The following is a 26528-nucleotide window of genomic DNA, read 5'->3' as shown; positions in this document are numbered from 1 at the left end:
AAATTAGGTTCAATATAAAAATTGATGACAGGAAGCAAAGAAAATAGCATACAATGAGGAAATCTAAATTTGTGATAAAAAGATAATAATCTAGATGAACTTGATAAAAAAAATAAGCATGGTGTAGATTGGCTATTGCATGTTAGCCAATTAGAATGCTTAGTAATTATAACTCCGTCTGATTATATGATTTATGGTGTAAGAACTCGCCTACTGATCTTCAGTAGAGACTGAACATGTGATGTACTGCATGTGTGATGATGAACTAGACAATAAAGATGCTTGTGCTTCAAACCGTGTGAGACTAAGGTATTTACACATGGAGAGGATGATTAACGATGAAATTAGAGACCAAAGATGTTGAGAGCATAGATCTAGATACGTATCTGTGTGAAATGGGGTTCCCAGGTTGTAATTACAACTTTAATGGTTGATTAAGAGAAAGGAATTGACATGTGATAATTGGAACAAACAATTCAGGCTGCACATGGAATGTAGATTAAAAAGGAAATATGTATAAAGACTAGTGGATAACAACAAGGACACAGTGAAGGATGTGCAATATGCCCAAGGTAAAAGAATAAGTGGCCATTTAAAGATTAAAACCGAAGACAGACACAAAATGCTGGAGTAGCTCAGTGGGACAGGCAGTATCTCTGGAGAGAAGGAATGGGTGACATTCCAGGTTGAGACCCTTCTCAGATTAAATTGTCTGTATGAGAATAAAGAATTAACTAGGTACCAAATGGCATTCAATTTTTAAAAGAACAATGTGGCACTGGAAATGAAATAATACAAGAGAGCAAAACAGTGTATTTTAATGGAAAATTATTAAGTAGCAGCACTGAAATTTTTAGAAAAGCACAGAAGCAGGTGGCATGGTGCCGCAGCGGTAGAGTTGTTACCTTACAGCGCCAGAGACCCGGGTTCGATCCTGACTACGGGTGCTGTCTGTACAGAGTTTGCATGTTCTCCCCGTGACCTGTGTGGGTTTTCTTCGGGTGCTCCAGTTTTCTCCGTACTCCAAAGATGTACTATTTGTAGGTTAATTGGCTTCGGTAAAAATTGTCCCTAGCATGTGTATGTGTGAGATGCAGAAGTAGGATAACATTGAACTTGTGTGAAAGGGTGATCGATAGTCAGCACGGACTCAGTGAGAGAATGCCCCATTTCCAATCAGTATCTTTTAATGTAATCATTCATATGTTGCAACCCATTTGATCAAAATTATACACCACATTGAACCCAATACCAATGTAGTGAATAAGCTTCCAGAATGTAGGATGTTTGTAGCCTTAGAGAACACAATAAGATAGATAATTTGGATTTGTAAGAGTGATGCTATATTTGTAACACTTTGTGGGTATTTAAGGAAAAATATAGTATTACAGAAAAGAGATGATTTTAGCATATATAGATTTCCAAAATACAAATAATGTTGGAGGATCTTTTATGAAAATTAAATTGTGCAACATTGAAGTGTACTGGATAACACAATAATGGATATTTTTCAGCTGTGTGTTCAGGAATGGCTTATAAGTCTATCCTTATGTGATTAACAATTTTCATTTTTTATCTTCAGCCGGTAAAGAAACCAAAATAAAAATGTTGAATAACTTAGGAGCTAATATGCCATCACAACTCTTTTGCCACCTTTTAGATAGTGGTTTATATCCAGAGGTATTTCTAAATATCCTTAGCTAGCAACAATTCAAAATATATACATCAAGTTTAAAGTTACAGACAATTATATATAATAAAAACCTGCAAAAAAAATGTTACTGTGCCAGCTCATCTGAAGAACTTCAAAACAATATTCCAAGATAACATTCTGAATCCACATTATAAAGATTCAAAGTAGTCATATACAATACTTACACAGCCACCAGATAGGATTTCTGCAAGTAAAGGAATTCCGCCATCTCGTTGAGTGAACTTGTCCCTTATAAAATCGTTTACCTGTTTACGGTGAAAATGGGCAATAGAATATTATTGACAGAAAAGTGTACTCGCATAAGATGGGGTACTTTTAATTTGAGAATAAATTCCTATTCCGTCTCCACATTTACCGTCTCGCAGCAGAACAGTCTTCAAGCATGCGGTGCTGAACCCACTCATTGGAAGATGAGAATGGTCAACACTCACATTTCCCTAACATTATCTCCTTCCAAAAAACAAGTTGGCAAAATAATTGAGGGAAAAAAAAAAAAAAAACTATTAATAGGTTAAGTTTTCATCAAACGAAAAGTCCATTACTTTGTGTAATTTAAATTTCAAAATATTGCAATTAAACCCTTTTCAAGATGTTTATTCTGCAAATTAATAATTCAAATATTCTTCTTTCCAAAGTTAAAGTAATGCGTATCAATCAAATTATGTACTTGACACTTGGAAGCAAACATGATTTATTAATTCAGTGGGAGACAGGCATATAGTACTACCCTTTTAATAACTACATTATAAATCAAGTGATAAGAGCCCATGTGAAACATCAAAATACTTGGGATGCTAAACAGTTTATCTACATACAGAAAACATATTATAAAATCCAAGAAATTAAACTAATCAGTAAGGAAGCTAATCCCTGATTGATGATCTCAATCGATAAGACTGTTGTATAAATGCTGAACAAGCATATAGAAACAAACAGCACAAGATTCATATTTGAAGCATAGATATTTGCACTTCAAATCTCTCATGTTAATGATTCAAGGATTTTCATTGGTGTTAGTCTAGCATTGGGTTGGAAATTTTAAAAAACACTTGAACAAATGAGCACACCCGAAGTGGATAAAAAGCATTGTTAATAATTGACCACTCTTAGCACTTCCTTTCTATCATCTTCCAGAAAACATGGAACCAGCTGACCAGAAAGAAAAAAATAATTTTACCACTCACAGCCTTAGACATAACTAGCAATCTTATTCTACAGTTACCTCACTAAGAACGATATTCTGTTGAGCTACTTTCAGAAGAAGAATAAATAAAGACAATAGTTAATCTTGCTTTTGAAAAAATCAAGCATAGAATATCTATATTATTTATACACAAGTACCAGCTGTAATTGCATACCAATGGTGAAAAAAAATTACCTTCAAGGGGTAATTATAGACTTCCGAGTCGTTAGGTTATGATGCAAAGAAAAACTAAATTAAACAATGAATGACATAAAATAAAAACTTACAGTAAGTTTAATGGCTTTTTCTGGTGCAACACCCAACAACTGTGGTACAAGACCTAAGGGCAGAAAAATACATCAAGATACCATTGGATAGTATTGGGAAATGAACACAAATTTGGCATTTGAATATAATCCACATGAGAATGTCGTAAAAGGCTTATTACCTTTGTGGAAAAATAAACCTTTTATTATTTGATAACAGAATTCTATTAACTTGCCTTTCAGTGTTTGCAGAAGTTTAATAATCATGGTTGATAATGGAGAGATGCCTCAAACTTTATTGCTGTAATACAGAAGCTATGCAAGTTCAAAATATTTTTTTTCTTCTCTCCAATAATGTTTCATACAAAATTGATGATTCGATTTTTGGAAAAAAAGATCCAAGAACAAATATTAATTAATCAAGCTAACTATACTATGGATAAATGATTGCCGAGCCTCATCCCTGGTTATCTCCCACCAGTCAATTTTTTAATAATGAAAATCCACAATATTGCATTGGATGAACAGTCATCCTCCTTTAGTTCAACCACTTATTCAAACAAAAGGGCACCATGGCTCTGCTGCCCAACGGTTGCAGAGACTCGTCTCCATCCAGATTTCGGATGCCGTCTGTACGGAATTGGCACATTCTCTTTGTGGTTTACTCCTACATCACAAAGATGTGTGGGTTTGTGTGCAGGTTATTTGGCCTTTAAATTGCCCCTAATGTACAGGGAGTTGAGAAAGTAGGATAACACTGCACTAGTGTGAACTGGTGGTCAGCGTTGTCTTGGTGGGCTGAACAGATTGTTTCCATTCTCTATTTTTCAATCAATCATTTAATTGGTTTGGAAAGAGGTGAGGAGAAGAGAGAAGGGCAAAAAAAAGTCACTAAACTATGCCTTTCTGTCACTTAATTGTCAGTTTCTTCCAGATACTCAACTTGTTAGGAAAAGTCTATGTTTAATTCCCTATCGTAACTAAATAAGCCATTTACAGCTATTATGCCAAAACAAGCACAACTATTTATGGTGGCACAGTGTACAGCTCGCAGAGATACTGCCCCACATTTTCAATGACCTGGGTCAATTCTGACCTCGGGTGCTGTGTGTGTGGGGTTTGCATCTTCTTTCTGCTAGTACGAGGATTTCCTTGGGTGATCTGGTTTCCTCCCACGTGCCAAAGTTCTATGGTTTGGTAGATTAATTGCCCCAGTGTGTAGAAAAGTAGTAGAATCTGGGGAACAATGGGAACAGAGGGAGAATAAAATAGGTTTTGGTAGGATTAGTGTAAAAATTGGTGCTGAATGGTCAGCAGTATTGGTGGGTCAAAAGGCCTCGTAATAAGCTTGCTAGTTCCAAACTACATCCTTTTGTTAGAGAGGCTGACTAGTCGTTGGTCATTGAACACTGTGATTGGTGGGTTGTTAATTTTGGGGATTCTCTACTCCAGAGGACTAGAGAAACTCAACTGATTAGTAGAGTCAAAAGTGACACTGACAGATTCTTCAGTACTCTGGACATCTAGGTAAATGGACATCGGGCAGGAGAGTGTTGTAGAATTTTGACCACAATCTTATTACATATTGAAGTGCACCAGGGGGTTTACTTATATCCCTATTAAATTCTATATTTCTTTTCCTGGCTGCTATTCAATTAAGTCTCCAGAGGATCACGCTTGCCTGCAGCAGTTACTGACACTCAAATACATGGAGCTCTGGCATCTGAGAATTGTACTATTTAGAATCTTTACAGATGATAATCTCGTTGGTTAAACTTGTTGAATCAAACTGCAGAAATCATCATGCAAGCTACCTAACCCTTGCCCTGACCGAGAAAGCTATTTTGTCAATTTGAATTTAAATATACATGTGCTAGCGAACCTGCATTTGCACAGTACTCCAGAGAATGTCAAAATGTCTACCCGAATACGTTTCAAATCCATTGATTCCTTTTTTTTCTCCTGAAATAATTATACAAAGAACAAATCATAAATGGCATTAATCTGGTTTGATAGTGTTTGAATGAAATCTGCTCAGACACAACACACATTGCAGCCAAACTAGCTGTCCTTAAAAATAACACAAAACTTTTTTTAATTCTTTATTTTGCTACCCCGACTATGGGAAAAAATGTTGAATCTTATCTATGTCTCTCATAATGTTATATACTTCTATTATGTCACACATCAGCCTTTATCACTCCAGGAGAAACAAACCAGCCTATTGAATCTCTCCCCATAAGTAAAGTCCTCCAATCCAGGCAACACCCTGGCAAACCTCTCCTGCTCTCTGTCCAGCTCAATCATATCCTTCATAACAGGGTGGCGATCACAACAGAACACAATACCCCAAGTGAAGCCTAACCAGTGTTTTCTTCTTTTCATGTTTCATGTCTACAGTGAATCTCAACTGCATTTGAATATAAAACGGCTGTGATTTTTACTGGTACTCTGCCAATGCAGTCAAGCAAATCTGTTGCTGTCAGTGAAATGTTCTCAGTAATAGCTGTACATCCTCAGAATTGCCATTGCTACACGGACTGAAATGATCCATCAGAAGGTGGCAGTATTTCCTTCATTTTAGCTGGTATTTTAAAAAAGTTTTCCAAACAAAATATTCTGCATGCAACCGAAGAAATTCTTCCTACTGTCATTTTGCCGATTTGTTTTTCTGATAAGATAAAATGCGGGGCAATTCTGATTACAATATCATGGTTACCTTAGTGATGGCACAGTTTTTTAAATTTTATCCTCATCAGCTCAAACTAGTTATTTTCATAGCCTGATTCCCCCCCAAAACATAAGATACCTGTATTAAAATAGGATAGAACATAACGCATATGATTCAAGTTTCAGAAATCTACTTTATTCAAAAACAATTTGAAAGGAGAACTGAAAAAACTATTTTAAGTGGTAAAAATGAACAAATATTAAACTCAAAGCCACAGAACTGTTACATTAAAAAAACATTTTACTTCATAAGATATCTTCCGAATAGTGATAATCATAGCGTAACATAGCACAGAAAAAGGCCCTTTAGACCACCAAATCCATGCTGATCATAATTCTCCCTACATTTTCCTCAATTTACATTTCCCCTTCCCCATTGTCCAACTGTACTACTACACTTGGAATAATTTACGTGGACAACTAACCTACCAACCAGCATGTTTTTGAGATGTGGAAGTAAACAAGAGCACCCAGAGAAATCCCACTCAGTAAACAAGAGAAATGGGCAAACTCCACATGGATAGCATTGAATGTTAGAATGAACGCAGGTCACTGGAGCTGTGAGGCAACACCTCGCCCTGTTGCACTACTGTGTTGCCTACCTGCAGAATACCCCAAGGTCTTGAATCTACAATCTCACCCATGACAGGATAAGAGCCAACCTAGATGCATGAAGGTTCAGGCACAGAGTTCAAAGCATCTAGCAATAGTAGTACAAGGAGGTGTAGGCGTAGGAAATTTGGGTCAAATACCTTTCCATTATGGCAGCGTAGTAGTAAAACACCATACTCACTTAATAAATCACATAGTTGTATAACTATACTGTAGACCTACCTCTATAAAGGCCAAAAACACCTTCGTAACGTATAACTTTCTGGAAACAGTCAAAGCTATTTTTGTACATCAACTCCCCAATGAAGGATCCTGTGGAGCGTTGGTTCTGCATTCGTGTCTTCACTAAATCAATAGGATAAACTGCAGTTGCTCCCACCGCTGCATTAAAAAAAATGAATATGCTTAATTAAGAATAGTAGCAATTGTCAATATTTAAATATTATCCCCACTTACAATACCCATGTTTACGACAAGCAAATGTCTACATAATTTTCCATCACCTCAGAAACCAGGTACAAAGTCACGATTCAGATGTTATTAGCAAGCCCAGCATTCATCACCTATCACTAACTTCCCTTGAAATGAGAAGCTTGATAGGCTATTTCAGAGGGCACTTAAGAGTCAACAAGATTGGTGGAACTGAAGGCGCACGTAAGTCAGTCCAGGCGAGGACAGCAGATTTCCTTCTTGAATGGGCATTGGTGAACCAAAGGAGATTTTATAGCGATCAAGTAGTTTTGCCTTAATCTCTATATTACTCACTGAATTTCTATTCAACTTGCCATTTGAATTGAACATTCTAGATTATTGTCAAAAAGCGAGCTTCCTGTAGAACTCAGGCCTGTAATGGACGATCTCACTTGTCGGGTTAAGACCCTTTGTCTGAACTCAAAGTTTAACTGTTACTCCTACATTGGTTAAACCGCCAGACCAACACATTCATATGCAGGGGCAAAAACCAGCTTCAAATCTGGTCATCAAAAAAATGTACTCTGGGTGGTAAATGGACAATTTTAAGATCCCACCTGGCTAAACTGCCATGAGAATTAAAGCAACCATGCAGAGCACCAACCGTTACCGCGAGCAACCAGTATTCTGCACGTGGAAATTACACATGCAGCAGATCAGATGCGAAGGGAAAGTTGATTTATAATCCCCAAACTCCACTTAAATCAATGGTGTCTGAAGAAACGAACATCACCCATTCTTGTTTTCCAGATATACTGCCTGACCTGCTGAGTTACTCCAGCACAATATTCTACACAAGATTCTAGGGTCTGCAGTTCCTTGTGTCTCCACAAAAAAGGTCTTAAATTTCATCTTCACTAACAATTTAATAAACCTCTCCAGAATCGAATTTCACCAAACAGTACCATCAAAGAAGCTGGTTTGTAAAAAAAATAAGAGTGGTATTTTTAAAAGATTCGCTCAATGCAATGTGGTTGGGTAACATTCAAAGTTAGAAGTGAAAAAACCAAAGAAGAATATTAGTGCTCTTTAAAAAAGGACTTATTTTGTAATGTAGATATTTAAAATTAGTACACAAATCTGGATTTTAGTTTAATCTGGGGATTTTGTTTAAAATTCATCTTGAAACACAAGATAATTTTCCCATTAAACATAATTAATATGATTTGTGTCTTGATCCGGAAACCTTGTGTAATTATTAAGCTTTTGCCCTCAGGACAGTCTGGAGCCAGAAGTAGCATTACAATCCTATATCAGTCCACTGATCATATGAAAGGAACTTCAGAGCGCCTTCCAGATCTGCTACTTTATGTCAATGGCTTGCACCTTCGTTGTTTTGGACTGAGACATATCACTCACCTCCAGCAATTGAGCCCAAAGTGAATCTATAAACAGATTCTGCAGCCTGGAGCCAGATAGGCCTGCTGGTACCACTGAAAGATTGCTGGGGGAACAGAAAAGACACAAGAGAGGAATGTGGAAATGCTAAATGTTTTCCAGAATGCATCTATGCAAATATTGTTGAGAGTTACCCGAGTTGTTATAATAGAAAACCAGGTAACTTCAAATTTGACTATCTTAAAATTTACATAAAAACTGAAATTCATTAGTAGAATAGGTTACTAAAAATAGCAATGATTTTTACCTAATTATGTTTATTTGGTTTAAAGCATGTTAAGAACAAATGCCATTAAGTCAATTAAAAAAAACTTTCAATACTAATGTAACTACATTTCACAATTAGTGTATTAACACAGAAAATCCTTCTCCTAGCCAAGTTTTTTTGTTGGCTACTGATGATATAGCCTATGAATTAGGAAACTCATTGTGGAAGCTGGAAGAGAGATGGGGGCAGGACAAAGCCTAGCAAGTAAAAGGTGCATACAGTTGCGAGGAGGTTTGATTGGCAAATGGCTGGACAGAGGCCAGAGAAGAAAAGACAAAAAGTGGGACATAAAGAGATGATAGAAGAGGTGCAAAATATGACCCAGAGGAATGAGTATAGGTGGAAAGTGATTCGACGGGGAGGTGAGAAGAAAGGGGGAAATGGGTGTGCATCCAGTTGGGGCACAGGGAAGAGAGGGGAAAAGGACAGGGGAAGCAAAATTGGAGAATTTTGGATAGTTAACTTGCAAACATACCAGCATGGGAGTGGGAAGTTAAAATGGTTAATAATCGGGAGATCGAGCAGGCCTTTGTGGACCGAACGGAACGCAAGTGTTTGGCGAAATGGTCGCCTGATCTATGCTTGGTCTAGCCAATGTAAAGGAAGTCACATCGGAATCATTGAATGCATTAGATGAAGAGCACATGAACGCGTCTCATCTGGAAGAGCTGCTGTGATCCCTGCATAGATGTGAGGAAGGAGGTAGAGGGACAGATGTCACATCGCCTGAGCTAGCTGGGGAAAGTATCTGTGGAGGGAGAGGTTTGTGTGGGAAGAGATGAGTGAACAAAGATGCAGACTGAGCATCTCTATTGAAAGCAGAAACTTAAAAGGGTCAGCAACCGGGAGATCCAGCAGGCTTTGGCAGATAGAGCATTCCCGCACTGACCTTTCTATTCAGGGCCTCCAGCATTGCCAGAGTGAGGCCCCACGCAAACAGCACCTTATGTTCCACTTGGGAAGCTTTCAACCCCACGGTATCAAGTGAATTTTCAAATTTTAGGTAGCTAACAAACTACCCCCTTTTCCCCACCTTTTCTCCCCATCTCTTTCCAGTGCCCCACCTTGATACAAACTATTTCTCCCTTTCTCCTTCCCTCTATATTCCTTCCTCTGGCTTCCCATTTTACTTCACTACTTTATCACTTGCCAGGCTTTGTTCTGCCCTCACCTCACTTCCAGCCATTCTGAAAAAAAGGGACCCAACACAAAATGTCACCTATACATGTTCTCCAGAGATGCTGCCTGAACCCACTGGGTTACTTGAGTTCTGTGTGCCCTTTTTTGTAAACCAGCATCGGCAGATCCTTTATGGTGCATTGAATTGGAGTCTGGCTGTTCATATTGGAAGTGTCAGATTTAGAACTTCAAGCATATGTAAGTGTCAGCAGCTGTGCCGAAGCATGTGCAGATTTCAATGATGGAAATAACCAGTCACCGTAAGGCAAATCTGCATGTGGAAGCTCATCTTGGATGCAATGTCATATTTGAAAAGTGAAGTTCAGCATAAGACAGTTACCATGGAGAGGATGAAGTTTAGGGAACAGAGTTTCTGATGAAGAATGAAGACAATGCTGCTTGCCTTTCCAAAATCTAACTTAAGAGTCAAGTTAAGAATATTTAATTAGCACATACCTAATTGGAAAGGAACAATGAAATTCTTACCTGTGGCAACATTACAGGTTATATTAATGCAACACAACAAATCTACAATTAAATTATCAGTTATACCATGTAACCAGACCATAATAGTGTAAGCCGAAGTATGTAACGCATGCTATAAAAAGTCCATAGTAGTTCTGTGTTGAGGTGGGTAGTGGTTAGGGTTTTGCGGTATGATTCAAGAGCCTGATGGTTGAAGGGAAGAAACAGTTCTTGAACCTGGAGGTTCTCAGGCTCCTGAACCGTTGTCTCGATGGGGGCAGCAAGATGTGAGTGTGGTCCGATTGGTGTAAGCCTTAATGAGGCAGCACTTCCTGTAGGTCCCTTTGATGGTGAGGTCAATACCCATGATAGACCAGGCAACATCCACCACTTTCTGCAGTCTTCTTTGTTCTTGGGTATTCAAGTTATTTAACTAGCCCGTGATTCAATCAGTCAATATACTCTCTACCATAGACCTGCAGAAGTTCATCTATGCCTCTACTTCCTCAAAAGTTTGAAGATGCCAATTCTCCCCAAACCTCTGAGGAAGTAAATGCAAATTTTTAGCTTTCTTCGTGATTTCATCAATGTGTTGGGCCCAGGACAGATCTTCAGAGATGTGAAGGAAACTGAAGGAAATGTCTGCTCTTTTAGTACTGAACGGCAGGCAATCAATTGGAAAACAAAAATCAGGAATAGTGACTTGATCAAGAAAAATAAGTGTGAGGTAGAACTGGGTGTTCTTATAGATGTAGAAAGTTATGCATTTTCAGATGTTGTCAGCAAGGATAGAAAGGAGCCAAAACGATACTAAAGGTACCTGTATGGTTTGGGAATAGAATCCATGACATGTGATTCCCTGGTTGCAGTTGAATAGATAACAATACATTCAATTGGGAACGGACTTAACTTATTGACAAAAGGAAGGTTGTGGAAGAGTATAATGTGCACTATATGGGTTTTCTAAATGTATAGAACTTTATGTTTGGTTATTATATTATCTATTGAGTACTGTGTTAAGAAACATGCTGTGCTGCTGCCAGTAAACATTTCATGGTTGTTTCATTACATATGTATGCATGTTAAGTTACAATATGGTGAACGCAACAATGAAGTTCTCAATTTGCAACAAATCTGACTGGAGAACGATTAATTTGGCACACGTCAGTGAAACATCCCACACATCTTACTCAAACATAACTGCAGGTGATTATTGCAGATGCTCTACGACCCCTATGCCTACTTGCTGATGTGGATTAGGTTATGATTAATATACCATGACATCTGGGTTTCAGCTGATAACTGGAACTAACAACCTCATTTAAAGATTGTTATGGCTATTTTACAAACACACTCAGAGTCTGCGTTCTTCGCTAATCTTTATCCAGTCGCCAGAAGCTGTACACCAATAACGTTAAATTCCTGACAAGTACACAAACAAGACGCCAATCAGCAATGTGTTCTACTGAACCCTCCATTGACAACTTGCAGTTCTATGCCATAACTGAAGGGAAACATCCTAGGTGCCAAGGACAACATAAACACTTTCCCCACTCACGCCAGGATTTGTTCTCCCTTGTTTTGCTTTCTACTCTCTTGACTATATTCTCCTATCCAGGTTTTGCCTGTACTTTGTTTGCCAGCAGCCTTGTGCTTTCCCCAACTCCTATTCCTCTCGCTTACCCAACAAAACATATGCTCAAGTCTCTCCATTGATCCAGCTCCATTTCTTCCACTCCTTTCTCGTATCCAAATAACCACCAACTACAACTAACTTTTCATCCCATCTTCTCGTTATTTTTGCTTCCCCTCTGTACACTCTGCCCTTTTCTCACTTCCAAAAATGCTTTGTGTAAATTCTTTATGTCAGATTATTCTATTACTTTTTCCTAATAAATCCTTGCATGCATTTTAAATTAGTTGTGGCACATGTCGTTATTTACACCTTTAAACAAATTTCCAAGCTAAATTTACCTAGGATTTCAAAATATTTAAATACAGCAGTTTATTTGGACAATAGACAATAGCTGGGGTCCCAGCACTGAGCCTTGCGGTACCCCACTAGTCACTGCCTGCCATTGTGAAAAGGACCCGTTTACTCCTACTCTTTGCGTCCTGTTTGCCAGTCAGTTCTCTATCCACATCAATACTGAACAATAGGATATGGCGGACCAATTGAATAACTACTTTGGTTCCGTCTTCACTAAGGAAGACATAAATAATCTGCCGGAAATAGCAGGGGACCGCGGGTCAAAGGAGTTGGAGGAATTGAGTGAAATCCAGGTTAGCCGGGAAGTGGTGTTGGGTAAATTGAATGGATTAAAGGCCGATAAATCCCCAGGGCCAGATAGGCTGCATCCCAGAGTACTTAAGGAAGTAGCTCCAGAAATAGTGGATGCATTAGTAATAATCTTTCAAAACTCTTTAGATTCTGGAGTAGTTCCTGAGGATTGGCGGGTAGCAAACGTAACCCCACTTTTTAAGAAGGGAGGGAGAGAGAAAACGGGGAATTACAGACCAGTTAGTCTAACATCGGTAGTGGGGAAACTGCTAGAGTCAGTTATTAAAGATGGGATAGCAGCACATTTGGAAAGTGGTGAAATCATTGGACAAAGTCAGCATGGATTTACAAAAGGTAAATCATGTCTGACGAATCTTATTGAATTTTTCGAGGATGTAACTAGTAGCGTGGATAGGGAAGAACCAGTGGATGTGGTGTATCTGGACTTCCAGAAGGCTTTCGACAAGGTCCCACATAAGAGATTAGTATACAAACTTAAAGCACACGGCATTGGGGGTTCAGTATTGATGTGGATAGAGAACTGGCTGGCAAACAGGAAGCAAAGAGTAGGAGTAAACGGGTCCTTTTCACAATGGCAGGCAGTGACTAGTGGGGTACCGCAAGGCTCAGTGCTGGGACCCCAGCTATTTACAATATATATTAATGATCTGGATGAGGGAATTGAAGGCAATATCTCCAAGTTTGCGGATGACACTAAGCTGGGGGGCAGTGTTAGCTGTGAGGAGGATGCTAGGAGACTGCAAGGTGACTTGGATAGGCTGGGTGAGTGGGCAAATGTTTGGCAGATGCAGTATAATGTGGATAAATGTGAGGTTATCCATTTTGGTGGCAAAAACAGGAAAGCAGACTATTATCTAAATGGTGGCCGACTAGGAAAAGGGGAGATGCAGCGAGACCTGGGTGTCATGGTACACCAGTCATTGAAAGTGGGCATGCAGGTGCAGCAGGCAGTGAAGAAAGCGAATGGTATGTTAGCTTTCATAGCAAAAGGATTTGAGTATAGGGGCAGGGAGGTTCTACTGCAGTTGTACAGGGTCTTGGTGAGACCACACCTGGAGTATTGCGTACAGTTTTGGTCTCCAAATCTGAGGAAGGACATTATTGCCATAGAGGGAGTGCAGAGAAGGTTCACCAGACTGATTCCTGGGATGTCAGGACTGTCTTATGAAGAAAGACTGGATAGACTTGGTTTATACTCTCTAGAATTTAGGAGATTGAGAGGGGATCTTATAGAAACTTACAAAATTCTTAAGGGGTTGGACAGGCTAGATGCAGGAAGATTGCTCCCGATGTTGGGGAAGTCCAGGACAAGGGGTCACAGCTTAAGGATAAGGGGGAAATCCTTTAAAACCGAGATGAGAAGAACTTTTTTCACACAGAGAGTGGTGAATCTCTGGAACTCCCTGCCACAGAGGGTAGTCGAGGCCAGTTCATTGGCTATATTTAAGAGGGAGTTAGATGTGGCCCTTGTGGCTAAGGGGATCAGAGGGTATGGACAGAAGGCAGGTACGGGATACTGAGTTGGATGATCAGCCATGATCATATTGAATAGCGGTGCAGGCTCGAAGGGCCGAATGGCCTACTCCTGCACCTAATTTCTATGTTTCTATGTGCAGGAGTAGGCCATTCGGCCCTTCGAGCCAGCACCGCCATTCACTGTGATCATCCACAATCAGTACCCAGTTCCTGCCTTCTCTCTATATCCCCTGACTCCGCTATCTTTATCTAACTAAGAGTAGTTTAGGTACATATTATTCCAAGATTGTATAAAAACAATACAAGCAACATAGATTGCAGTTCTTTTAATATTTCTCATCACTATTGCTCAAGACTTGCATTCAACACAATATGCCACCTACCTGCCTCTGGATTTCAGCCAGGTTATAGGGCAGGGCTCCTTCCTCCAATGGTGCTATTCGTTCAATGTCCGCCAGAGACACTCGTCTGAAGACAAAAAACCCAGGTATTAAAAGTATAACACTCCATTAAGCTCAATATGTCTTCCCTTTGCTCTTAGTTATAACACAAAACAAATTTTAATCAAAGATAAAATCTCTTGCTATTGAGAATCAAAATGTTAACAATCGTTGATTTTTAAATAAAATTATTTTGTTATCATGAACATTGTGACTTCATTCAAATCAAACCTTTGAATGTATTAAATAATGTATCAATTTTAAAAATGCATTACCCAGTTGGACTGTACAGAGCCACAAGCTGGAATAGGATATCAACTTCCAGGGGTGTTATCTGTCCGAATTTATTGGCAGCATGAGAAAACTCCTCTACATTTCAAAAGAAAAACGGAGATTATTTAGGCTACTGTCATTGACAATGGCATTAAACTCAGTACAAATAGCAGCACCTTAGAATTTGGATAGAACTCTTCCCTAAATCAAGAAAGCAGATTTAAAGACAGCACAAAGCACAGTATTTCTATGGGTGGAATGAAGATGGAGAAGTGATATACTTCCAAGTTAGGGTTGTTTAGTACAAGGAGGACGGTGGCATAGCCATGGTGGCATACCCTTGACCGTCCTAGTAGAAGTTGTGGGTCTGCAAGGTGCTAACAAAGTAGCAAGGGTGAATAACTGCAGTGCATTTTCTAGATGGTACACAGTGGCAACGCAGATGAATGATTAGGGTGGTTGATTGGATCCCAGTCAAGCAGGCTGCTTTGTACTGGATGTGTAAAGCTGATTTATAGCAGCTGATGTTGAACCCGACTCGTGTCTTGTAGTTGGTGTCAGGAGGCAAATCATTTGCCACACAATTCCCCAGCTTCTGATCTGTCCTTGTGAACAATGTGTTTGTGTGGTTGGAGACACACATGCAGATGTTGGAAGATGGACCAAAAAAAAATGCTACTGGAGGAACAGCTCACAGAATGTGGATCAAAATGGACAGTCGACGTTTCGGATTGAGACCCGTCATCTGGAATGAAGTAGTAGAGGGGAGATGTTCAGTGTAAAGAAGTAACGGGAGAGGGGTTGGGCAGGAGTTGACAACGATAGGTGGATTTCAGTGAGTAGTAGTTTATAGGCAGATTCCAAGTTCCAAGTTTTTCTTTAATTGCTAGTAAATTAATTTTAACTTAATTTGGCATTAGTTGCTATGCTGGGATCAGAAAGTTCATATACAATGGCTCTGCTGCAGCCCTCATTTCATAGCATTTAGGTTTCTCAATTGAAACTCTCTCTTTCTCTCTTTCCAATTGCTTTAATTAACCTATCAACTGGAAAACAACCTACGAAATATCTCCGTCAGCCTTGGCTTCATCCATAGATATTCTCTATGTCCCACCCCTCCATACTGCACAATCTTTACAATTTTAAATTAACGTATTCTTTTTCCCGTTCTGATGAAGTGTCTTTGACCAGAAACATTAACTCTGTTTCTCTTTACACAGATGTCGCCTGATCAGCTGTATTGTCTTTGCATTGCAATTTACTGTATTTTAACTTGTTTGAAGGAGAGAAATCTAAGGATGTTTTTACCTTTTGTAACTTCCACATCTTTTCTTGTGCCTGCCAAAGTGCTGTATATCTTTCTAATCAGCTCCATGTTATTCAGCAAAGAGTTGAATGCATTGAAGTAAGAAAAGCTGACATTATGAGAACTGGTTCCACCTGCTACCTGTTCAATAACAATAAAATAATGATAATTATTCTATTTTTCAAAAAGCAAACATTGCAAAAATTTGAGCAACTTCATGAAATCATCAGTAATAAGTACAATTCTGTCAAAGAAAGTGATGTTATTTAAGGTATAATACATTAATCCGTTTAGGGTTCATGTGAGTCCTATTATTGGACTCAACCAGACGCAACTAAATTTAAGGAAGCCCTTTTTTCCCCAATAACCATTTTTTGCTTAAGTCAGAGTCGAGAGAGTTTAATTGTCATGTGTCCCAGATAGGACAATGAAATTCTTGCTTGCTGCAGCACAACAGAATATGTAAACATAATACAGAACAGGAGATAAAAGTTCAGTGTGTTTATATACCATAGACCATATATATACACAATAAATAAACAGATAAAGTTTAATAGGCTGTTATTGTTTGGAGTTTGGTGGTGGACCCTCCACCACCTCCAGTTTAAATTCCATTTGGAATATTTTTGGAGGACTGGGAAACCAAGAAGCAAGAGTTACTCCAGGAAGTTACTCCAGCTCCAGGGAGTGATTCTGCGTTGGTTTTCTGCGGTCACGGCGAGGCGGCGATCGGACAGCAATGGCGGTCAGATCTCCCACAATGCAAAGGGAGGGAGAAAGTGCCCGGCACCGACCAGTTGCCATGGCAGTGCGCATGTGCAGGGTGGCCGATGATGTGCTGGCCGTGGTTGAGCGCATGTGCAGGGGGAGGATGTGCAGGCCGTGGCAGTGCGCATGTGCAAGGCGGTCGGCTGTGCTGGCGGATGAGGAGAGAGTGGAGACCCGGCGGCTCAGATGCGGATAGCGGGCGGAGACGGAGAGTGACAGAGAGAGAGAGAGCGCGAGAGTTGAACGGCAGGTGTCCTGGGTGCTTGCCAAGCCAGGCAAAATGACATGGCTTTTAGGTTGCCCTGCGGGACTTTAGGTGGCCATTGGCACCCGGGCAACCATTAATTTCCCTGATCTATTCATTTTGATTGATGTTTCCTCAAATACTAACTTTACAGGACCTGATTTCCCCTTCATGAAGCCATGCTAACTCCGTTTGATCAGATCTCTTCTTTGTGTGTTGGAAAACAAAATAGTGGCATAGCTGGTCGACTTGCTGCCTCACACGCCAGAGGTCTGTATTCGATCCTGTCCTCGGGCACTGTCTGTGTTGAATTAGCACATTCTCCCTGCAAGGGTGTGGGTTTCCTCCCACATCCCAAAGACGCATTGGCTTTATAGGTTAACTAGTCTCTGTAAAATTTCCCCTAATGTGTCGGGAGTGGGTGAGGAAAGTGGGATAACAGAACTTGTGTGAATGGGTGGTAGACAAAAAAGCTGGAGAAAATCAGCGGGTGAGACCGCATCTATGGAGAGAAGGAATAGACGATGTTTCGGGTCGAGACCCTTCTTCAGAGTGATGTCGGGGGCGGTGGGAAAAAGAAAGGAAGAGGCAGAGCCAGTAGGCTGTGGGAGAGCTGGGAATGGGAGGGGAAGGAGGGAGAAACCAAGGACTACCTGAAATTGGAGAAGCCAATGTTCATACCGCTGGGGTGTAAACTTCCCAAGCGAAATACGAGGTGCTGTTCCTCCAATTTGCAGTGGGCCTCACTTTGGCCATGGAGGAGGCCCAGGACAGAAAGGTCGGATTCGGAATGGGAGGGGGAGTTTAAGTGCTTCTTCTGCAGTTGTATAGGGCTCTGGTAAGACCACATCTGGAGTATTGCGTACAGTTTTGGTCACCTAATTTGAGGAAAGACATCCTTGTGATTGAGGCAGTGCAGCATAGGTTCACGCGATTGATCCCTGGGATGGCGGGACTGTCATATGAGGAAAGATTGAAAATACTAGGCTTGTATTCACTGGAGTTTAGAAGGATGAGGGGGATCTTATAGAAACATATAAAATTATAAAAGGACTGGACAAGCTAGATGCAGGAAAAATGTTCCCAATGTTAGGCGAGTCCAGAACCAGGGGCCACAGTCTTAAAATAAAGGGGAGGCTGGGTGAGAAAAAACTTTTTCACCCAGTGTTGTGAATTTGTGGAATTCCCTGCCACAGAGGGCAGTGGAGGCCAAATCACTGAATGGATTTAAGAGAGTTAGATAGAGCTCTAGGGGCTAGTGGAGTCAAGGGATATGGGGAGAAGGCAAGCACGGGTTATTGATTGGGGACGATCAGCCCTGATCGCAATGAATGGCGGTGCTGGCTCAAAGAGCCGAATGGCCTCCTCCTGCACCTATTTTCTGTTTTAAGTGCTGAGCCACCGGGAGATCAGGTTGGTTATTGCGAACTGAGTGGAGGTGTTGTGCGAAACGATCGCCAAGCCTGCACTTGGTCTCACCGAGGTTGATCATATGCTGATAATCCAACCACATTTTTGTTTGGAATTGGAAAGAAATAATAGAAATTGCATTCATTGCAACGTGTAAAAAGAGTTGAGATACTGTATTATAATTTTGCTGCATGTCATTGTGGTATATATCATGTCTTGATGGGTGAATATGTTTAGTTTGTGACTTTATTTGAAGCAGAAATAATATGTGAATGCTTCATTGAGCATAATTCCGACTGGTAACTATGCACTTCGGCCGAGTACATTATCGAACGCGTCAAGCAAGCTGTCTTAAATGACCACCTAAACTGTAATTTGTCAACCTAAAAAACTGCCCACGTTGCCTGGCTGGAAACAGAGAAAATAAAAGTTAAGTGAGAGCCCTGTAGATGCAATGTTTTTGGATTTTCATCAGGCAAATAACACAAAAGGTTACTTCACAACATAAGAGCTTGTGGTGTTGGAGGTAATGAACAGAGAATTAGCTAAAGATAGACACAAAAAGCTGGAGTAACTCAGCGGGACAGGCAGCATCTCTGGAGAGATGGAATGGGTGTCGTAGTCTGACTAAGGGTCTCGACACGAAATGTCACCCATTCCTTCTCTCCAGAGAAGCTGCCTGTCCCACTGAGTTACTCCAGCATTTTGTGCCCATCTTCCATTTAAACCAGCATCTGCAGTTCTTTCCTACGTAGATCTAACTCAGTTTGAAGAAGGGTCTCGACCCGAAACAACACCTATTTCTTTTCTCCAGAGATGCTGCCTGACTCACTAAGTTACTCCAGCATTTTGTGTCCATCTTTGGTATAAACCAGCATCTGCAGTTCCTATCAGCACATGCTGGAATTACTTGTGGAATCAGGCAGCATCGGTAGAGAAGAATAACAATGTTTTCAATCGAAAAGGAAATCTTCCCTATTGATTTCCACAGGTTTGTAATATTATTGTCTACCGTTGAAGTTCAATGTTCATTAAAAAATACAATTTTCAGGTAGTGCTGCTGCCTCACTGCTGTCTGTATGAAGTCTGCACATTCTCCGTGACCATATGGATTTACTCTGAATGCTCCAGTTTCCACCCGCATCCCAAGGATGTATGGGTTTGTAGGTTGATTGGTAAAATTGCCCCTAATGTGAAGGGAGGGATTGATAAAATTGGGATAACATAGAACAAGCATAAACGGGTGGTTGATGTCCTGTATGGACCGAAAGGCCTGTTTCCCTGCTATGTCTCTGAACAAATCTGAATCTACATTTGAAGCTATTTGTATACAATAATTAAATTGAGAACCAAGATTGAAGTTAACCTAACCCTATGTAATAAATAGTTACTTTCCCACAGATTGGAATAAAAGGATATTTTAGTTACATCAATTAACTGTCCATCCACAGTTAACACCAAAGGTTACTTGTTATGCTAGATTACAAGTGCCTATAGAAATTAATCATAGTAATTAACCTGAAGCAGGTCAGAATCCTTTATATGCTTGTGCACAACTTAATTCATGCAAGTGCTGGTAATTCCAAGCACAGTCTCTTTGATGGCAGTCTACCACACAGAAGGAGCAGGAAATAAAGCTGCAAGCAATGCAACATTTCACAAGGCTTTTTTCCTGACAATTACTCATTTTTAACACAAATATATATGTTCCATTTCAGTTTGATTCTAGCAGTGTAAGATTGAATAAAACTATAAGAATTCTTTACATCATTCCGAGAAAAAAGTATCATTAATAAAACATGATAGTTCAAAGAGTCTTTCGAAATTAAAACGGGGCAAGTTATTTCATGTTGTGAAATTACTATAATTCCTAGCTCTTTTCTCAAAGAAGAATTTATTTCACTTACTGAAACTAGATTCTCTTCAACAAACGGAGTAAGCATATGTGAGCGAATTGTAGCCATGATATCACTGAAATCTAATGCTACAATTGTGCCACTTTTGTTTTTGTCCTTTTGTGCAAAAGCTTGCCTTGCATGTTCAAGTTGTAGTTCCTGAAAAATAAATAAAAAACAATCATTTTTTAAGAAATAGAAATGTTTTATTCAAAGAGAACTAAATGTGCCTGTATTTCTTGGCAAGATATACCTCTAGGACAAATACTGCAACAATCAAATGATAATTTTGACTCCATCATCAGCATAAATCACACAAACTAACAGCTACCATCAATGAAATCATTAAAAAAAAAAAATCGGGGAAAGTAAATTGTAATTAAATTGTAAAATTTAAGGCCAATTGGTCTAAAATATCCTCATTACATAAATGCATTGTCATTCCCTTTTCACTTCAGGGATGGTTTTAATGCTCCCATTCCCATTCATACCAAATGTTTGCAGTCTTCCAGTAACATTGTTTGTAGCGTACATATCTCAAAAATTATTTCAAAGTTTGGACCTTCTATGTAATTTTTAAACAGGTTCCTGGTATTGGAGTTGTTCACCAGAATGAACAATTTATCTGAATAAACTTGAACAAGTTAATTCATGCTTGGCTTTAAGCCTCCGGATTTTCCTAAAAAGCAGTCAGGTGGAGCTGAAGGTGGAAAAGAAATTTGGGAGGATGAAACAGATAGAAGACGTGAAGGTATGTGAGCAAAAAGAACAGGCAAAAGAAGAGAAAAATATAAAAAAAAGACAATAAGACAATTAAGGCATTAAAACTATAAAAATAAAATAGAATGGCAAAGAGGGTACAGTAACAGAAAGCCAAAATAGCCCTATGATTGGGACTTGAAATGAGGTCATGAAATCAGCCAAACCCTAAACAAAACATCATGCTAAATTATGCATGAGAATAAAAAACAGATATTGGAAATCTGAAATAAAAATAGAAAATGCTGGAAAAACTTAGCAGGTCCTGTCAAAGAGCCTTCAACTTTATTTATTTTTCTACAGACACTGTCTGACTTGAGTGTTTCCAGTATTTTTTTCCTTTGTGCACAAGGACAGATGTGTGAGGTTGGTCTTTATTGAAACCAGTATTATCTGCAAAATCCCTAAATTTTGTAACAATGGTTTCAACTTGTTTTTTTGCTTATGATCTTATTACGAGCGCAAACGTTTAAAATTTAAGTCGCCATCAAAGTATTTTATGAAAGCAAAATTCACGGCTGTAGGAGTGCTATGTTTTTGGAGGTGGCGTTGAATGAGATGCTACTTGAAATAAAATAGGTACTAGAAATGCCCTGCCAATCAGGTGGCATATATGAGGGGAACAGCTGCTGTTTTGGGTCACTGATCTTTCATCACAAATCAGATGCCGCCTGACTTATAGCTTTGCATTTTAAAGGTGAATGAAATTGAATTTAAATGAATAAAATAGAATTTTAAAATGTGAAAGATGGGAAAATGTACCTCCCAAACAATATCGCCATTGCCTGATGATCTTATTCATTGCAAAATCACAGCAAACATTTTTGTTGCTTGCTAAGATTAGAAAGAGTTTAAAAAAATTAAACCAAGCAGACACAAGACAATTTAGGCCTGTGAAAATAAGTGGAATAATTTGTTATAGATTAGCATTTAAAACATGGATTAAATTAAAGGCCTGGCTATGGTACAAGATGAATTATAGAGATATAACTTGCCTGTAAAAACTGCGTAAATTCAGAATAGCAGAGATTCTTTTTCCTGTCAAAGCCAAAGTGTAGCCGAATGAAATCACAATCCCAGTTGAAAGGGATATGATGGTGAATAATTGTTTGGCTGAAGATCTCTTTAACATTTTCTAAAAACAATTTAAAAAAGATAATTATGTCATAAATTTCACAATAGCGCCAAATGACAATCATGTGTATTATACTTATTTTTAAAGTTGCAATCTGTTATAACTGCAATATTTAATGATGAAGGTATATCTGTCAAGGGCCTTGATATACAACTAGTGTGTTTACATAAAAACATGAAAAGAATCAAATGGTTGATATCAGAATCATTGTACCAGATTTATTATTTCACAATTAGAAAATCACCCCAGTAACATTAATTTACTGTATTTTTTTAAAATAAGCTGAATTGAAAGATAAAAGTAAGAAATGTATCAGCATAAGTAAAGGTGCACAATACAAAATACATTCCTTTGAATCATTATAACTGAGCTATAAATACTGGCAATCACTCTGCATTAGTTTAACAATGGTATCATTTTCCATCTGTTTCTAATAGGAAGTCAAAGGTACAAAGTCTGCATGGAACTGTGATGAAAATACTGAAGTGCATTGTGAAATGCAATGGTAGAGAAGCTACCTTTTGTATGCACAAAAGGTACTCGAAGCCACGAATTCCAAATTTCACAGCAGAGAAGGAAAAAATGTACATTGCAAAGAACAAAAGGCACGTCCAGAGATGCCCAAAGCTAATTTAGTCTGACTGATGTTAAAGCAGCAGGAAATCTGTGGAAAAATTTCAATTACCTGAATTACAAATTAACAGATTAAAAATAAAGTCACTGATCATTCCCAGCCAACCAAAATTGAGTTTTACTGTAGTGGAATCTAAAAAACTAAAGAGATAATAACAAGAGGTAAAGAACAGATATACAAAATCTGCAAATTTAAAGCAGATCTTGGAATTAGTAGAAAGAAAATTCTTATTTTAATGCAACCAATGGCATTATTAATGTTGGTGATTTTAAGACAATATTTAGTTTGTGAAACTGTGTAATCTGTATTTTAAAATGTGTACGAGTATGAGAGCAAAAAATAAACATGTCAAAGACGTGTCTGAAGAAGGGTTTCGACCCGAAACGTTGCCTATTTCCTTCGCTCCATAGATGCTGCCTCACCCACTGAGTTTCTCCAACATTTTAATCTACCTTCAAAGACCCCAAGCCTGCTTCACATATGAAAAAAAACATCTTGCACACTATATTTCACCCACATGGCTATGCTTTGAAATTGCTGTCTTACATTTGCCTCTGAATTAATCTGTTCAACTCAATCTCCAAGACACTGCTCTCACATGAATCTTTGACATTTAAAATCAGGCTTACTGACCAACAGATCACCTTAATAATAATAATAATAAATTTTATTTATGGGCGCCTTTCAAGAGTCTCAAGGACACCTTACAAAAATTGAGCAGGTAGAGGAAAAACATGTAAGGGGAATGAAATAAATAGTAGAGACATGACTAGTACACAAAGTAAAGACAGAATTCAATACAAAACACAGTATGAGGCAATTAATGCACAGATGAAAAGGGACGGGGACGTGGGGCTCAGGATAGGCAGAGGTGAAGAGATGGGTCTTGAGGCGGGACTGGAAGATGGTGAGGGACACGGAATTGCGGATCAGTTGGGGGAGGGAGTTCCAGAGCCTGGGAGCTGCCCTGGAGAAGGCTCTGTCCCCAAAACTGCGGAGGTTGGACTTGTGGATGGAGAGGAGACCGGCTGATGTGGATCTGAGGGACCGTGAGGGTTGGTAGGGGGAGAGGAGGTCAATGAGATATGGGGGGGGGGCCAGATGGTGGAGGGCTTTGTAGGTGAGGATCAGGATTTTGTAGGTGATCCGGTGGGAGATGGGAAGCCAGTGAAGTTGTTTGAGGACTGGAGTGATGTGATGCCAGGATTTGGTATGGGTGATGAGTCGGGCGGCTGCGTTCTGGGCCAGTTGGAGTTGGTTGATGTAGGTGGAGCTGATGCCAAGGAGAAGTGAGTTGCAATAGTCCAGTCGGGAGGAGATGAAGGCATGGATGAGTCTTTCAGCAGCGGGCGGTGTGAGAGAGGGTCTGAGTTTGGCGATGTTGCGGAGATGAAAGAAGGAGGTTTTAATGACATGGCGGATGTGAGGCTCAAGGGAGAGGGTGGAATCAAGATCACGCCAAGGTTGCGGGCCTGGGGAGATGGGGAGACAGTGGTGCCGTCGATGGTGAGAGTGGGGTTATTGATTTTGCTGAGTGTGGCTTTGGAGCCTATGAGGAGGAATTCTGTCTTATCGTTGTTGAGTTTGAGGAAATTATGTTGCATCCAGGTTTTTATAGCTGACAAACAGGAGTTGATATGGGAGAGGGGGGGGATTGTGGGGGGGTATTTGGTGCCAAGGTAGATCTGGGTGTCATCAGCGTAACAGTGGAAGTCCAGATTGAAATGGCAGAGTATCTGACCAAGGGGGAGGATGTAGATGATGAAGAGGAGGGGGCCGAGTACGGAGCCTTGGGGAACGCCTTGAGTGACTGTGGCTGTAGCAGAGGTGTGGTTGTGGAGAGAGATGAAGTGGGATCTGTTGGAAAGGTAGGAACGGAGCCAGCTGAGTGCTGAGCCTTCAATGCCGATGTCTTTGAGTCTGGTGAGCAGGATGTTATGGTTCACTGTATCGAAGGCTGCGCTCAGGTCGAGGAGGATGAGGATGTTGAGGGAACCGGTGTCAGCAGAGGTGAGGAGGTCGTTGAGGACTTTGAGGAGAGCAGTTTCTGTGCTATGGAGGGGGCGAAAGCCAGATTGGAGGGGTTCAAGTAGGTTATACGCAAGGAGGTGGGAATGAAGTTGCGACGCAACGATACGCTCCAGGGTTTTTGAAAGAAAGGGGAGGTTTGAGATTGGGCGGTAGTTAATGAGAGAGGAGGGATCAAGACCAGGTTTCTTTAAGATTGGTGTAATGGCAGCAGTTTTGAAAGCGGAGGGGACAATTCCTTGGGACAATGAGGAGTTGAAGAGATTAGTGAGGTAGGGGCAGAGAACGGGGGCAAGACTTCAACAGGGGAGTGGGGAGAGGGTCGAGGGAGCAGGTAGTGGGTTTGGAAGAGCTGATGAGTTTGGAGATTTCAATAGGGGTGACCAGGTCAAACTGGGAGAGGAAGCAGTCTGGAGGAGGGGTAAGGAGGTCAGCGGAGATGTTGAAAGGAGGGGCCTTGGTAGGTGGTGGAGTAGATGCTGGGGAGTCGGGTACAGGGGATAAAGATTGATAGATGGTGCTGATTTTATCAGCGAAAAAGTGGAGTACCGAACTGATCCACCACCATTCTAAGATAAACCCACTGTACTTTCCCTCCCCAGTGAAAGCTGAGAAAACCCTTCTGCTGTACACAAGGGTATGAAGTTAACGAAGATATACCTCTGTCATCCTTTTGTCCATTTACCCCCTTTGGCTACTTATTTTAAATCTGTCTCCTAATGAAGAACCCAATGTTATCCTATTTTCTCCGTCAATTTTTTAACCACACTTTCTTTGTACCTGCAACGCTAGATTATGTGCTCTAGTTACCTTTTTATCTTTATACTACCCGTGTACTTGTGTATGGTATGATTTGACTGAATAGCAAGCAACGTTTTGCACTGTTCAGTTGGTGCATGTGACAATGCCAATAAAATCCCACATTATTTTGAGAACCTATAAGATCTCCGTTGGCCTTTTCTATACTATTGTAAACAATTCCGGTGGTTCATAAATCTTCTAAAAATGCTCGCCTTGATAGTGTATACCTTGAGTACAGTGCCCCAGAGTCAAACACACTCAGAGGCTAAGCAGTGATCTGTAATAGGAAATCTGAATTACTTGAATTATTGCTGCTTTTTATGCATATTCAATTATTTACTCAAAATAAATCAACTCCATTAACATTTTTTTACCTACTTAAAGGTCCAAGTGATTAACTTACCAAAAGTCACCTCTCCATTGCCATTCTTGTCGAATAACTGAAAAGCCACCATAAACATGGCATCAGGGGCACATAGAACAGATTCAAATGCTAGAAATTCTTGAAAGGAGATCAACCTGCAATTGCAATATTTAAAGTTATCAAAGAAAACTCAACAAAAATGCTAACACACAAAGGAAATTCTTTATATCATTTGAAATGCAAAACAAAAGAATGTAACTTTTATCTGCACACATTTTGTTCAAATTCAAAGATCTATACATTAAATTTGATACTGGCAGAATTACAATAGAAATTCTATGAAGCATTAAATTACAGGAATTATCAACCACGAATAGTACTCATGCTCCAAATAAGAAAGGCTATTT

The 26528-nt window shown here is 39.7% G+C and overlaps 1 protein-coding gene across 1 annotated transcript in view; it reads right to left on the bottom strand.

The window, feature by feature from the left end:
* Positions 1 to 26528, bottom strand: part of slc25a12 (solute carrier family 25 member 12) — a 71546-nt gene that overhangs the window by 17191 nt on the left and 27827 nt on the right. The window contains exons 4-13 of the mRNA XM_033023958.1: positions 26161 to 26276; positions 22155 to 22294; positions 20413 to 20559; positions 16086 to 16224; positions 14780 to 14873; positions 14448 to 14532; positions 8336 to 8420; positions 6728 to 6886; positions 3185 to 3237; positions 1879 to 1959 (exon numbers count right to left, since the gene is read on the bottom strand). Of these exons, the coding sequence (XP_032879849.1) occupies positions 1879 to 1959; positions 3185 to 3237; positions 6728 to 6886; positions 8336 to 8420; positions 14448 to 14532; positions 14780 to 14873; positions 16086 to 16224; positions 20413 to 20559; positions 22155 to 22294; positions 26161 to 26276 (1099 nt within the window). The remainder of the gene's footprint in view (positions 1 to 1878; positions 1960 to 3184; positions 3238 to 6727; positions 6887 to 8335; positions 8421 to 14447; positions 14533 to 14779; positions 14874 to 16085; positions 16225 to 20412; positions 20560 to 22154; positions 22295 to 26160; positions 26277 to 26528) is intronic.

Source organism: Amblyraja radiata, chromosome 7, assembly GCF_010909765.2.
Source record: "Amblyraja radiata isolate CabotCenter1 chromosome 7, sAmbRad1.1.pri, whole genome shotgun sequence".
Lineage (NCBI taxonomy): Eukaryota > Metazoa > Chordata > Chondrichthyes > Rajiformes > Rajidae > Amblyraja > Amblyraja radiata.
This window is presented reverse-complemented; position numbering and strand designations above follow the sequence as displayed.